Source organism: Anser anser (genome assembly GCF_964211835.1).
Source record: "Anser anser genome assembly, chromosome: 10".
In the NCBI taxonomy this organism is placed as follows: domain Eukaryota; kingdom Metazoa; phylum Chordata; class Aves; order Anseriformes; family Anatidae; genus Anser; species Anser anser.
This window is the reverse complement of record NC_139730.1, coordinates 9,266,317-9,279,850: the sequence shown is the minus strand read 5'-3', so window position 1 is coordinate 9,279,850 and position 13,534 is coordinate 9,266,317. Positions and strand designations below refer to the sequence as shown.

Here is a 13,534-nt window from a genome sequence, read left to right as displayed (position 1 = left end):
CAAAGTTCATTGTTCTTAGAGTTCATCCATCAAGCTAACAGCGCAGGTAGGAGGCTGGAGATAAAGTGTTTATACAGTGAGAGAACCATGATACAAGATCCGCACTGAAAAGAGATGATTTGCCATGTTCGTACAAAGCACTCGCTGTGTATTTAGAAAATATAAAAAAGATAATCAGTAGAAGCATTTGAGGAAAGAAAAAAAAAAAGAGGTGAGATCACCACAAAACACTTCTCAGATTTTCACCCACAAAAACAAAATAGCAACTTATAAAAAAGAAATAGTGGATTTTTATTTTTTTTTGTGGGGGGGAAATCTCAGATATCATCAGAGTCTCAAGCAATGAAGTTCTATACTGGCATTACAACAAAATACCTCAAACCGTGCTAAACCTGTACATCCCAGTTTAACATGTACAGGTAGGACTCATCTTGCAAACCAGATCTAACTAGCATCATTCTTCCTAAGTATGTTCTGAAAGGCTTTAATTCCCAAATGGCCTGGTCTGGAGGAGATAATTTTTACACTCTCTTGAGTGGTAACAGCTTGAAAACAGCATGCTTCAGGCTTGCAAGAGTCCTCAAACATGCTACTACAAATACAACAGCCTTTAAAATTACTAGAATTTACTTTAAAATTACTAAAATGAACAGAATGAACAGAAGCAAAATGTGAAAGAAGGCTTTGCATCATGTAGGTTATCTTTTCTTTTGTAGCTGAAGTTCTTTAAATATTTTTAATTTTAAATTAATATTCTTAAAAGGAGGGAGGGGGGCTAGTTCAGACAGCTATTGAGAGTTGTCCATCTTGAAGAATTTTCCTCTAGATGTGCTCTACACTTTCTTTATGCTTTATTCTCTGGATAGGACTGATTTTTGTGATTCGGGTGAACTCCAGATCACTTCAGCAAAGTGCAGATTTACAGGGAAGGACATGCAACAGATGAAGGACATGCAACAGTTCACAGCTTTAGAAAGCATCCAAGACCAATCAACAACTGCATCTACTGTAAGTAAAACTACTCCATCTTATAAAATCATCTCATAGGAGAGGAAATATCTAACAGTAACGTTAAACGAGTGTAACAACAAAAACAAGTAAAACTTTGGCTAAAACAATACCTGTGGGAAAAGCTTTGACAAAGTCATTATGATTTTTTTTTTTATCATGTTTCTATCAGAGAGCATTACTAATTTTTAAAGTCTGTTTTACTTGAACTTTTGAACACCATTCTACATTTGCAAAGCATAGTTGTCATCCCAGGGAGAATCTTCAACAGCCTACTGTCATTTTCAAAGGGAAAGGAAAACATAGCAAAGGCTTCAAAAATGTGAGTGAATTATTTCATCCGCTTACAAGTGCAACATGTGCTCTCTCTTCTGTAGTGACACAGTACAGAAAACAAGATCTAATTAAAGCAGTTCCTTTGCCAAATGAGTGGGATCTTGTAAAGACTTGGCACGCAGTTCTGATTCAAGCTTTCTTGTCTTAAACAAAACTAAACTTAATACGGAATGTAATAATAAAGCCCTGATGGGGTTATTCAATTTTTTTTTTTCAATCAAGTGACCACAACGTGCTGGGCCTGTAATCAAAGGGACACTCAGTATCTAAAACAGCAATATTGAAGGAAACAGGGAATTTTGCATACTACAGTACTGATGTCATGTAAGTGAGCCAAAGAACATTTGGCCTTTTGCTATCTTATATACTAAGACAGAAAAGCTTTGGTCTAGCATGCCTTTTCCTCTGTTCTACCCAAATGAACAGGTGTGTTTTTAACAACACACCAACCAAAAAGCTTGCAAGTTTCAGAATGTACTTTTGAAATTTAGAAGTAAAATTATTTTTCTAAGAAAGTGATTTTCATCTTATTATCTTGAAATAAGTATATATAGTGTCTTGAAATAAGAAACATAATCTTGAAATCTCATGGGTGATATTGGTGATAGGGGGATGGTTAGACCAGATGATCTTGGAGGTCTTTTCCAACCTTTATGATTCTATGAAGCTGTCCATAAAAGGTAGATAGGCAGAGAACCAGGTAAAATCAACAAATAGGGTTTTGATTGATTGTTTTCCATTTGGAGAGAAAAATAAGGCAATTTTGATTAAAAAGCAACAACAACAACATCAAACTACCAAAAAACACAAACAAACACAACTTTGGTAATACAAGCTAAGCATGAGGTAAGGATCACCATTAATGTACAAAATTTTTTAAAAAGTCCCAGGGCCCAATATAGAAAACTCATAGAAGATTCAGTAATAAATAGATTTTACAGTGCAGTGTAAATCCAGATGCTACTTCTCTGTTATTGAACTCAAGTTGCTGATTAACTCAATACACAACATTAGCAGAACAGTATAGTTAATTCAAAGAGAGCCAGAAAATGCCCCCGAAAGCCTAAATGCTACTCTGTTGAGAAATCAGCGCCCAGGGCTGCTGCAACAACTTTGTTAGCCACTAACCTACATCTCACGGTATCCAGCTAACTCACCAGCACCCCGAGTACAGAACACCTCATAAATACATGAAGCCAGATTACCCTTTCTTCTGAATAGCATTACAGCTCTTTGACAAACTGTGTGTGAAACATGGTTCTTGGGAATATGGATTACAGACAGCTCTTCAAGATGTATTTTGAAAGCACATATGTGGTATTGAGGTAGTTGGAATTTGCATACAGAAAGAACAGGTATATTTCTAATGCAATCTGGACCTCAATTGGCGTGAACTGTCTTTAAGTGCACGGCCTGTACGAGGATAACATGCACAGAGCACAAAGGGATCTCTGTTCCACATCTGGGTGTTGTACCAGGAGCAGAGGGCGGAGGGAGGGAGGCGAAATCTGCGATGCTGATGTGAAGGTAAGATGCAAGATACGGGCATCTGGCAGCCATAAGAGGCAAATGAGGTAGAGTCGGGCCTCTGGCTGCTTGCCAGCGAGGGTGTGTGCAAGGATAACAAGAGCTTTTAACCCGTACCGAGAGGTCAGGATGGTAGGAACAGAATTATGGCACATTGTACTTCGACTGCAAATTTCTGCACTTTACAGAGTTTCAGTAAAATTCTACCACAACATTCGATAATTAATATTTAAAATATATGCAATCAAACTTCAGCACAAATGACCAAGTCCACAAAACATCTAGATGTATAGCTCCCATTAAATTCACTGGGGGTTAAGCCCCTAAATACTCCTACTGTTATGACCAAATATTTAAAGGTGGTTTTGTTTTTCTTTTTCCTTCTTAAAAACTACAGATTGTGCCCTCACTTTGAAACAGATGTCTGTTGCTTGTGGCTTTTTTCAGACCTGTATTTCGCTGTAGCTCTCCACAAGTACCACAACCTGCAGTGCCCCAGGCTGCAGCACGTATCTCTGAAGTTTCAAAGATAGTACTCGTGTGCCTCTGGAGCTCGTACCCCTCACTTCAACAACTGCTCTTCAGCCCGCTCGGATGCTACCAACCCCACTTACAGGCTGTTGGAACAAACTACCCTAACACAACAGTCAGAGGAGTAGACAAGATTACAGATTCGGAATGAGTTCCTGCCTAGATTCAGTATTAAGAAAATTTTATGCAGTTATTTTTGCGCACAGATTCTCTTGCAATGCCTAGGACCAATCTTAGTTTTCCAAAAAGCAAGTTTTTAATTATGAGCAGAGAAACAATAGCTTACTTCAACATGAAAAAGAATACACCCACTATTTTTCCATGTTCTATAATTCAAAAATAGGTCAACTAATTAGCTTTAAAGCTTTCAAGAGGATTAAAATTGAAATATAGGGCTCAGTTTCCTTTTCATTTTTTAAGCCAGACAGAGAGATTGAAAATTTTCAGACTAATGGCTACCTTAAGACAGTGAAAGAGGTAAAAGTTTTGAACTATGAATCTAACATTGCTAGAAAGCATTGATTCCATAGTAAATTTTTAAATAGAGTAATTTTTTAAAACATAGACTACATTTAAAGCATTTAAATAAGACCATAACATTAACTACATGACAATTCAGAAGTGCCTATAATTCATCATGCTGCACCTACATCTACCTGGCTTCTTTCACTTTTTTTTTTCCATAGAGTGCACATCTAGAATGCAAACGGGGGCCGAAGTACACCTGAACAGCATGCCTACCAGGTCAAGGGACTTCCTAGATTTAATGTGAACCAGACAGAACCAACATGGTCTGAAAAGAGTGACCAGAAAACAGCATCGTTTTTACTCTGTATATTAAAAACATAACACTGGAGGCCAAAATTTGTTTTGACTGTGTTTGGCAGTTAATGACAACAGAACTATAATCAGCATCATGTTGACCCAGTGTCCTCCAAGCTCTTTCTGTGGGCACCAGAGGAACACCTTGTACAGACAGAGTATGAAACACAGTCCCTCTGTTCATCAGTGCCACAGCCACTGTGCACAACAGGCACCACTTTGGAGAAACGTTCCTAGCTTCAGCGGCGTGTCTGAATTTCAAACAAAGGAAGCCTCACAACTAAAATCCAGATGAAGCCCAACCCTGGTTCTGCTGCTGCTGCTCTATGCGCTATTGGAGACCCTCTGAACTCAGCTGACTGAATGGGCTGAACGAAGAGTGAAGCACCCCCAAAGGGTTGGGGAGTAACAGCAATTTCAAACCACCTTGTTTTGAGTCCACCCTGGCATCTGTATGGGTTCCTGGTGCCAATGGTACGATTTACACACAGCCTCAAGGCTCCACACTGGTGATGGAGAATTTGATGTGAAGCCTCTCCTGCTCACCTGAATGCTCAGAGCAGGGAGGCAAGAGATGCAGCAGCTAGTACAGACACTTTCGGTCATCCAAAGGCTGGCTAAACACATCCAGGGATACAAGCTGCTTACAGCAGCCTAGCATACCACTGAACCACACCCTTCAAGTTATTTCCAGCAATCCTAACAGCCACTGCAGTCAAAGACCGTCTTGGGGTTTCCATCTGAAGTCCAGATCCTGCAAGAAATGCTACTGCAGGATTTGGGGCCATGTTCTACGCTTTTCAGGATTCTCTGTCCTTAGACTCAAGTTCAGGTTCCTGCCGCCCAAACAAGCCTGAAGAAAAACTACTGGTAAGTACTGGAGGTAAGTCAAACAGCACTGAAAACTGACTGCTGAGGTATCCTATACTTACAGTCGCTTCACCTCAAACTAATTTGATTTTAAAACTTAAGTTAAGCAAGTTATTAGTAATCACTTTACACATATTTATTTTGTTGGGGAAGGAAGGGAGGGAGAAGAGAAAAAAAAATCAAGCTATTTAGCTTTCCAACTATTTAACATAAAACCCAAAAAAGCTCCATCTGGCAACCAGCAGGATTTCTAAATAATCTAAATAGTATCTACATAAGAACCAGGCTGTCTATAGTAAGACAACTTCGACTTTTACAGGCACAAGAAGCCTTTATTAACATAAAAGGAAATTATAAAAAATTAAGTTAGAACAGGAACAAGAGTCTGGCAAACTGACAGAAGACCCCAGGAATCTCTGGATTAATCTTGAAATGCTGCTTTTGCCTTTGTTGGCATATAGCACCATACACTGTGTGGTTTAAAAAACAAACAAACAAAGCAAAAAAAAAACCCTTAGGTTCAAAGGACTGTAGTACAATAAAACCAGTTCCAAGAAAAGATTCAGATTCATTAAAATCAATATATGTAATTCCTCACTTTGCAACATGAGAAGACCCCTGATGTTTTAACATCGTGGAAAATATTAATATTTAATTACAGACTTAACTGAGTCATGGATGAGGCCCCATTTCCATAGCCATCCTTCTTCATTAAGAAAATAGTTTATAATGCCACTAATTCTGTCAGTTAAATATACCTTTGAATAACTTTTTATATAAAATTTTGATAATTCGTAATTTCCAAGTAAATAAACACCTCCCCATATTTAATTTTCCAGGTTATCCATAGGAAGGAAATGTCCTTCCACTTCATACCCAGCCTGCCTGGTTTTCGCCCTGTGTGTGTGAATGCCCCAAGCCTGGTGGTGTTTTGGTGTCTTACACAAGCTGTTAATGGTCAGGATGCCACTTTCAAGCTGCCACTGGGATTTTTCTGTCAGTGTCCTGGACAAGAGCCAAAGAACAACACCAGTGGGCCCAAAAAAACCCCATGTTGTGCTGATCCTGTGAGGATGGGGCAGCCTTGAAGCTCCGCGCTTCCTGTAGCTCTCCTGGGTTCCAGGAAGGGAATTTCTATCTTTATCACTGCCCATCTGGCACCTCTCGCAGGCAGCAAGAACAAAGAGTTGGAGTTAAATGTTCTGGTCCCTACCATCTGCTTCTGCTCGTAAAGTCTACAGGGAACCTGATAGGGAGAGGAAACAAAAAAAACACCTTCATCTCCCACCAAACTGCTCTGGCAAGTACCTATTTTTGCCTGTACTTCTCAAGGCACCCCTAGAGGCCCTTGGTTCCCTACAGCAGTACAGCTGCTTGACACAGAGCATCCCAAATGCTGCCAGCCCAACATCTCCATTCACAAACATCTAACAGCCCGGAAAGAAAGGTTGCGTTGTTTGAGATCTGCTTTACTGGATCAGCCTCTGTTCTATCTAGAATAGGAAAATTCCTGTGGGTTTAATAGGAGGTATTACCCTACAGATTTTCTCTGGTTCCACCTCCTTTCCCATCAGCCACATCCCCTCTTGCTGCAAGGCTGCATACACCATGTGTTGGCTCGACCCCTTCTGTCTCTGACAGAAGTTTGGCCAAAAAGAGCAGATTTTCTGCTACTTTGATCATTTCCTGTGGTAAAAAAGTGAAGGGAATTATCTGACCCATGGTCTTTTTTTTCTTAGTTTTGAAAAATAACAAGGATTTACATTTGCAAGTTCCCTTAAATAGCATACTTGCTTTTCAATAGCGTTTTGCTGCTAGTTTATTGGTTGTCTTACAGAACTTTTAACTTTACTTTTTTTTTTTTTTGAATCAGAAAACACATTGCTCTGTCAAATCCCGTAATCAACTGCTATATTTAATCAATACAGAACTTCATTATGGTGATGAAGCAACCAAAAGGTAGTATCAAATTCACAAGCAATGCAAAAGTGGCAGCTTTCTACCCTGTTAAAAATTCTCACATTTAAAAAAGGAGCTTAATTCTCTTTTGGTGGGGATAGTGTTATTTTTGGCTACAAACATGCATTGCATAATGTATTTAGAAATAAGTTAACCCTTTTATTAAATACACTATTAGAATAGATCCATGATGTGTGCGACATAAGCAGCCTGAAATACTAAGTTTTCTCTCATCCGTGAGAGAAACTTTGGAACCAAGCTTCTCTCTAGAAGGTTCCAGTTCAAAAAACAGGTCTAATGCTTGTCTAACCCTATGTTGAAATAGTGACATGACCTGTTTACCCAAATGGTGTAAGCATTTGGGCAACATGGACCTCAAGTATGAAGCCAAGTGATAATCAGTGACCATTATGCAGCCTGAAACTGCAACCTGAAAACAAGTCCATTAGGTATATTTTTTCTGTCCCAGAAAATACAAAGTAAAAGAACAATATAAATATGCCCAGTGAAATAACCTTATATCAGAATTAATATTCTATAGGAATACATTCCAAAGCAATTATCACAATGTACATCGTCTTTATAAATAATTTTCCTGTTAACCGCTTACTCAGAGTGCATATGAACAGCTGTTTGTATCAAAAGCCCTTTTTTTGAACTTTGCTAGGTTCGTAATACATACAGTACAGATTTTGACAGATAATCCCTTGAGCTGAGGCCAGAGGAGTGCATGGCTACCTTTGCTATCAGTGGAAGTTCTACTGTGGAAAGAAACGATGAAGGTATGTACTTATATACTTAAAAATATTATCAGAAAGAGGGAGGAATCTGCAGTATCCTTGTTAAAAACTGAAATTGTACTGAACCACAACAAAATTGGTGCTATCATTAACAATATATTACCCTTCATACACAGAGGTAATAAGGAGGCTGCACTGTGATCCATATAACCTCATTAATAATGTATAAATGAATCAAAAAGAATCTAATTAGTTCAGCAGTGCCAAAAATTATGAAGTAGAAACATCAAAAGAGCCGGTGGGACTTTTTTTTTTTTTTTTGGTCAGACATGCTGCAGAGCTGCCCTTCGGAATCCTCTGGTCTGTATCTGGAAGCAGGGCTCCCAAACGTAGGTCGCGGTGACTCCAACGGGCTAGAGCCGGGCGACGGGCAGCCCCGTCTCCCCACGTCCCGCACGAACTCCTGCACCACCTAGGATCTGTGCAGAGGAAGGGTGGAGCCAGTTCCTCACCTCCTTTCCGCAGCCGCAGAAGATAGCACATCCTGAAAGCATTATGTTTGCTACAACCCCTTTTTCCTCCTTCCCCTCAAGTGCAACTGCGGAAAAGAAGGAAGGGCGGACTGGGGCAGCATCTCGGCTTCCATGGAGACATGCTAGAAGAGATACAAAGGAGAGCTGAGCAGACAGCCGCAAGCACGTAAGAGGTGCAGGACCTCCCTGTAGATGGCCTTGGCTTCCTGCGAATCCCTTGGGAGCCCTACAGCTGTTCCTGCCATCCAGCTGGGAAAACGTGAGTGCATGCACACACAAGTCTCTGAGGAAATACCTGTAGAGGTTTCTTCCAATGGATAGTCCAGCAGACAGGATCATCTAAGTCAAAGTTAGAACAGTATCTGTCTGTACCTGTGTGGGTATACACATATATAAAAACACTCACGCATCTGTCTATATCTATACATAAAAGTGAGAGAACTTTTATACCCTACTGCGTCCTCTGCAGCATGTAGTGATAGCGTTATATTGCAGCAGAGATGTAGTGAGAAAACCATACCCAGGGGAACGTAGCTTGGATGGATTTTTCACAAAGAAAAGTGCTAATTGTACAATTCACTGAAGTAAAAAGAATAAACAGACCTAAGAATAAACAAGACCTAATAGTGGGGTCTACTACACTGATTTTCTTTTCTGACCCTGAAGATAGAGATACATAAGGTTAGCTTGGACCTCCTTTGACAGGATGTGTTTGTGCACTACACAGTCATGTTTTACTCCTGTCTGAAATTAAGTAAAAGCACCATATGCAAGACAAACAATAACGCTATAAAAGGAAGGCCTTTCACTACTCTGGGACTGTTCTATATACACAACCAAAAGACTCACTTCTTCAAAGAAACAGATAGGGCAGTGGTGGTACAGTAAAGGTTTAAAACACAGCAACAACATTTTTAGGTACATTTTCCAATAGCTTTCAACAGTGTTCGATTTGCAGACCTGTAAGAAAAAATACAGTTATGCAATGGAGCTGTACAGACAAATGAGGCCTCCTTGCCAAAAGACTTGCTTTTCTTATTTACCTTTCATGGAACATATAGAACGCAATGGACCCCACAAGTCCACCAAGATCAGGCTGAAAAAAATCCCTGCAGTTACGGGAACTGCTGTGGTGTTCCCTTAGGTCCCCTCACAGCGCCCAAGGAATTCGACTGGAGCTGAACGGGGCCTCAAAGTTAGCTAACTTTTCACAGTACCTGCAACATCAAACTTGATGTGCTTTGACAGAAACCTGTACCGAGGAGCTCCAACACAAACCTCTGAGTAAATCAGAGTGCCCAGTCCAGCACGCCTTCACGCTCCTAAGCAGACACAAAGAATAAGCCGGGCTATCCAACCGGGTAAAGTTTTTCAGTAAGTCCTTAATAAATTAAAATGAAAATTCACAAACTTAATGCACGTGGCCCACAACATCTGCAAAAGTTAAAATACACAAACTGCTCAAAGATTACACAGAATGCTGATAATGACAAACAAAGCCAGCCTATGCCGTGCCGCAGCAACTGCAGATACAGAAACCCCAGCGCATCCAGCACTGTGCAGCTTTCCACAAATACAATTAAAGAGTATCTCTATCAGAGACGTCCGTCCCAAGGAGGAGGGGTGGTACCAGGGGAGGGACAGTAGTTACGAAAATAAAAGAACTGCATTGAAGCCTGTATGCTGCTGTCTCGAACTACAGTTACATTTGTACCACCCATTCCCTGGGGAAAATGACATACAATGCAAACAGGCCTGGTTGTTCAATTATTCAAGTATTAAGAGATTCACAGAAAGACATCTGAGAAACATAACATTTTAATAGATGAAATAAATACTCCAGTACATGCAAGATAAAAACTGACATTGGAAAAAAAAATTAAAAATCACTTTTGTTATAGTGTAATTTTTTGTTTGTTTGTTTAAACACTCACAGTAGCTTTTCCCCCAGTTTGGAAATCAACACATGGAAAACAAAATCACAACCTCCAGTCCTTCCACTCCTACACACCAAATGCACTTCTAACCTAACACTTGATGCAAAATAAAAAAAAGTCATACAAAACAAAAACAAACAAAATAGTAGCTACATCCATCATCTATGTGGTGGTGGTTTTTTTTTTTTCATTTTTTAAATGAGTGAGAACTGAGGTAACCTTTTTCCTGAACAACCGAACAGTAAAATTTAGAAGGGAAATTTCGGAAGACAAGACAAGACAAACTTTAAAAACCGCACCCAGCGCGATTAAAGCTATTTTTTTCTCCTTTTTTTTTTTTTAAGATACCCCCACCTCCCCAAATATAAAACTCTTAAACAGTTGCTGTTACCATTTGTGTGAAGACCATGTTGAATAAAGGAACATTTATCTGCAGATACTTCCTTGACTTCAAAGTAAAATAAAAAGAAGCCAAAACCGGCTACCTTTGTTAGTACGTATAGTTTGAATATGCTGTTCTGCTTCTTCACCACATGAAATCAAAGGATTGGGCTCATCCAAGCAAATTCTTTGGTATACAAAAAAGGGGCGAGGAGGTGGGCTATTATTTTCCTTTAGCAATGACTGGGATCTAAACAGAAGGTGTGGGGGTTAATTCACAGAATTGGAGTTCACTGGCGGTAAAGTCCTGGGTGAAGATCTTTCTCTTAGTGCCTGAGATAACAGGTTGCAACCATCCGAGACGGCGCAAGCTGAGTTCCTCAACCTTTCCCTGTAATCGCTCATTTTGGTGCTACTTTCGGGGTGTTGGGCTATATCCCTGAGGCATTGGGTCAGGAGCACACAAGCGGATACCACGCTCATGGCTCCTCCTAGGATAGCAGTTTGCACAGCTTTGCCCTCTGGATTAATGGTGGCAGCTTTACCCAAAAACTGGGGCTCAGTGGCAAAGCCCACCAGAGCATAGACAGACTGCACCAAAGGTCCACTGAACAAGACGCAGCGGTTCCTGGTCAGCTCACTGGGTGAAGTCTTGACCTCCTTGACACACGCCAAGAGGGCGGAGGCGCTGGTGCTCATACATTTGACACTGAGTTTGAACTGCTCCTTCGCAAATTTATCCTTGGATTTCTCACTGGCCAGCACGCAGGCGTCTGTCAGGAATTTCAAGTTCTTGGACATGTTCTGGGAAACCTCCAGCAGGAGCTGAGGGCTCATATCTGCCAGAGGGGTGGTCTTCAAGACCCCGCAGCCGTGCTCCACCTCATGCCTACATCGGGTCACCTTGTAGCGATCCACCAAGCCAGGCATGGCAGGCTGGGCCCCCGGAGTCTCCACTGCAGCCAGGTAGGCAGCGTGGGCAGAGCATTCCGTCAGGGAGACCACCAGCTCCCCCATCTCCATCAGGCTTTCCCCCACCTCCCCGAAGCGTCCCATATTGAGCTGGCTCTGGACGTCGTGGGTCAAGATGGAAAGTCCTTTGGTCCTGGCAATGATCGTGTCCCTGCACTTCTCGAAGGACTCACCGAAGACAGACAAGCTCTCGGTGTTCACCGGCCTGGTCTCGCTCGACAGCAGCAGCAGATCGGCCACCAGTTGCATCTTGATCTTGCAGTGGTCGCAGATAGAGACGAGCTTCTTCCTCTGCACGGAGCCGCTGCTGGGGACGCCGCCGCCGGACACCTCGCTGCTGGACTTGCCGGAGCCGCCGCTAGCCATAGCGCCGGGGGGGCACTCGCATGCCGCTCGCTACCCCACTGCCACCGCCTCTGCCTCCGCCGCCCGAGCAGTCCCGACTGAGCCCGGCAGGATCGCTCTGCCTTTTCCGCAACATCATTCCATTAATCGCCGGGAGGCGAGGGCAGGCTGCTGCGGGGGGCGAGCTCCGCCGGGGCTCCCGCACCGCTCCGGCGCCAGCCTCCGCTCCTACGACGCTCCAGCGGCGGCTCGGCGCTCGCCGGGACCCCCGGGGCCCCGCTCGGGCATGGCGCGGCTAATTTATTAGCGCTGTTATTATTTTCCCCCTCCTGCTCGCACTTCCCTCGCCTTCCACCGCGGAGTGTGTGTGTGTGTGGGGGGGGGGGGGATCCCGGCGCGAAGTTCCCTCCTTTAGGAGCACCCCGGAGGAGCGGGGGAGCCGCGGGGAGTCGGGGCGAGGGCGCAGCCCCGCGGGTCGCCGCCGTGCCCGGGCTCCCGAGGCGGGCGAGCGGCAGCCGGGAGCGGCTCGCAAGGGCCGGAGGGGCGGCGGCTGCGCACCATGTGCCGCCCCCGGCGGCCCCGCGCCGCCGGCTCGCAGGAAGCGGCGCGGAGGGTGTGGCTGCCGGGGAGGGGAAGGCAGAAGGGAAAGGGAAAAAGGGAGGGAGAGGAGGGGAGAGGGAACCGGAGGGGTTAAGACCGCGGGAAGGGATGGGATGGTGGGGGGGGGGGGGGGGGGGGGGGATTAAATTAAAAAAAAAAAAAAAAAAAAAAAGGCCACCGGATCCGGGTGCTGGGGGGAGCGGAGGGCGGGATCCGTTCGCCTTCCTCCTGCGGCTGCTTCACTCCTTCCTGCCTCGAGCGTTCACGCGGCCGCCGCCAGCTCGCTCCCCGCCGCGGTCCATGCCCGCTTCGGCCCCGGGCCCCGCCGACTGGGCGCCGCCGCCCCGAGTTAGGCTCTTCCCGCAAACAAGGGCGGGGGCTCCGGGCTGCAGCCGCGGATGCCGCAACCCGCCCGGCCTGGCGCTGCTCCTGCCATGTTCTGTAGCCGAGTCGCCAACTCCCGAAGAAGAAGAAAAAAAAAAAAAAAAACAAGCGGAGAGGGGAGGGGAAGGTCTTCTTTTAAATTCCCTTTCTCAGGCTTTGAGACAAACTATTGGGAAGAGGCGGCTGCCGCGGGTCTGCCAGCCAGACGCTGCATGGCTCTGAGGGAGGCTCCCCCCCCCTCCCCGTTGCCTTTGCTGTAACCTCACTTAAGCCTATCGCAATCTTTTGTGCGGTGTCACCGCCCTTCGTTTAAATCCTGCCCTCCCCCCGGCGCCCCGCTCCACGCCCGCCGCCCCGCCGCTCCTCCCCGCCGCCGGGGGCCGCAGCAGCGCCGTGCCGCGGCCGGCACCGCCCGCACCGCCACCACGGCAGCGGCCCCCGCGGCGTTAAGGCGTGAGGAGAGCCCGGTGTTCCCTTGGGAGGGCTGCGGGGGGCGAGGGGGGGCCGGGGGAGGTAGCGAGGGAGCGGGGCCGGCGGCCGGGCCCGGTCCGAGGGGCTGAGGGGAGGCGGAGGAGCCGCCGCCCTGAGG

At 44.6% G+C, this 13,534-nt stretch overlaps 2 protein-coding genes across 2 annotated transcripts in view; one reads left to right on the top strand and one right to left on the bottom strand.

Moving 5' to 3' along the window:
• LOC310904608 (uncharacterized protein) overlaps positions 1-12,691 on the top strand; it is a 55,993-nt gene extending 43,302 nt beyond the window's left edge. The window contains exon 12 of the mRNA XM_083849605.1: positions 867-12,691. The gene's annotated coding sequence lies outside the window, so the exon portion shown is untranslated. The remainder of the gene's footprint in view (positions 1-866) is intronic.
• On the bottom strand, positions 10,129-13,284 carry TLNRD1 (talin rod domain containing 1). Its single transcript, XM_083849603.1, has one exon. It carries the CDS (start codon positions 11,980-11,982, stop codon positions 10,915-10,917), a length of 1,068 nt encoding a protein of 355 aa, XP_083705729.1. The 5' UTR covers positions 11,983-13,284; the 3' UTR covers positions 10,129-10,914.
• Positions 13,285-13,534: the final 250 nt, after the last annotated feature.

Coding starts and splice junctions, on each gene's coding strand:
- TLNRD1 (XM_083849603.1), bottom strand. CDS start 11,982: ATGGCTAGCGGCGGCTCCGGCAAGTCCAGCAGCGAGGTGTCCGGCGGC.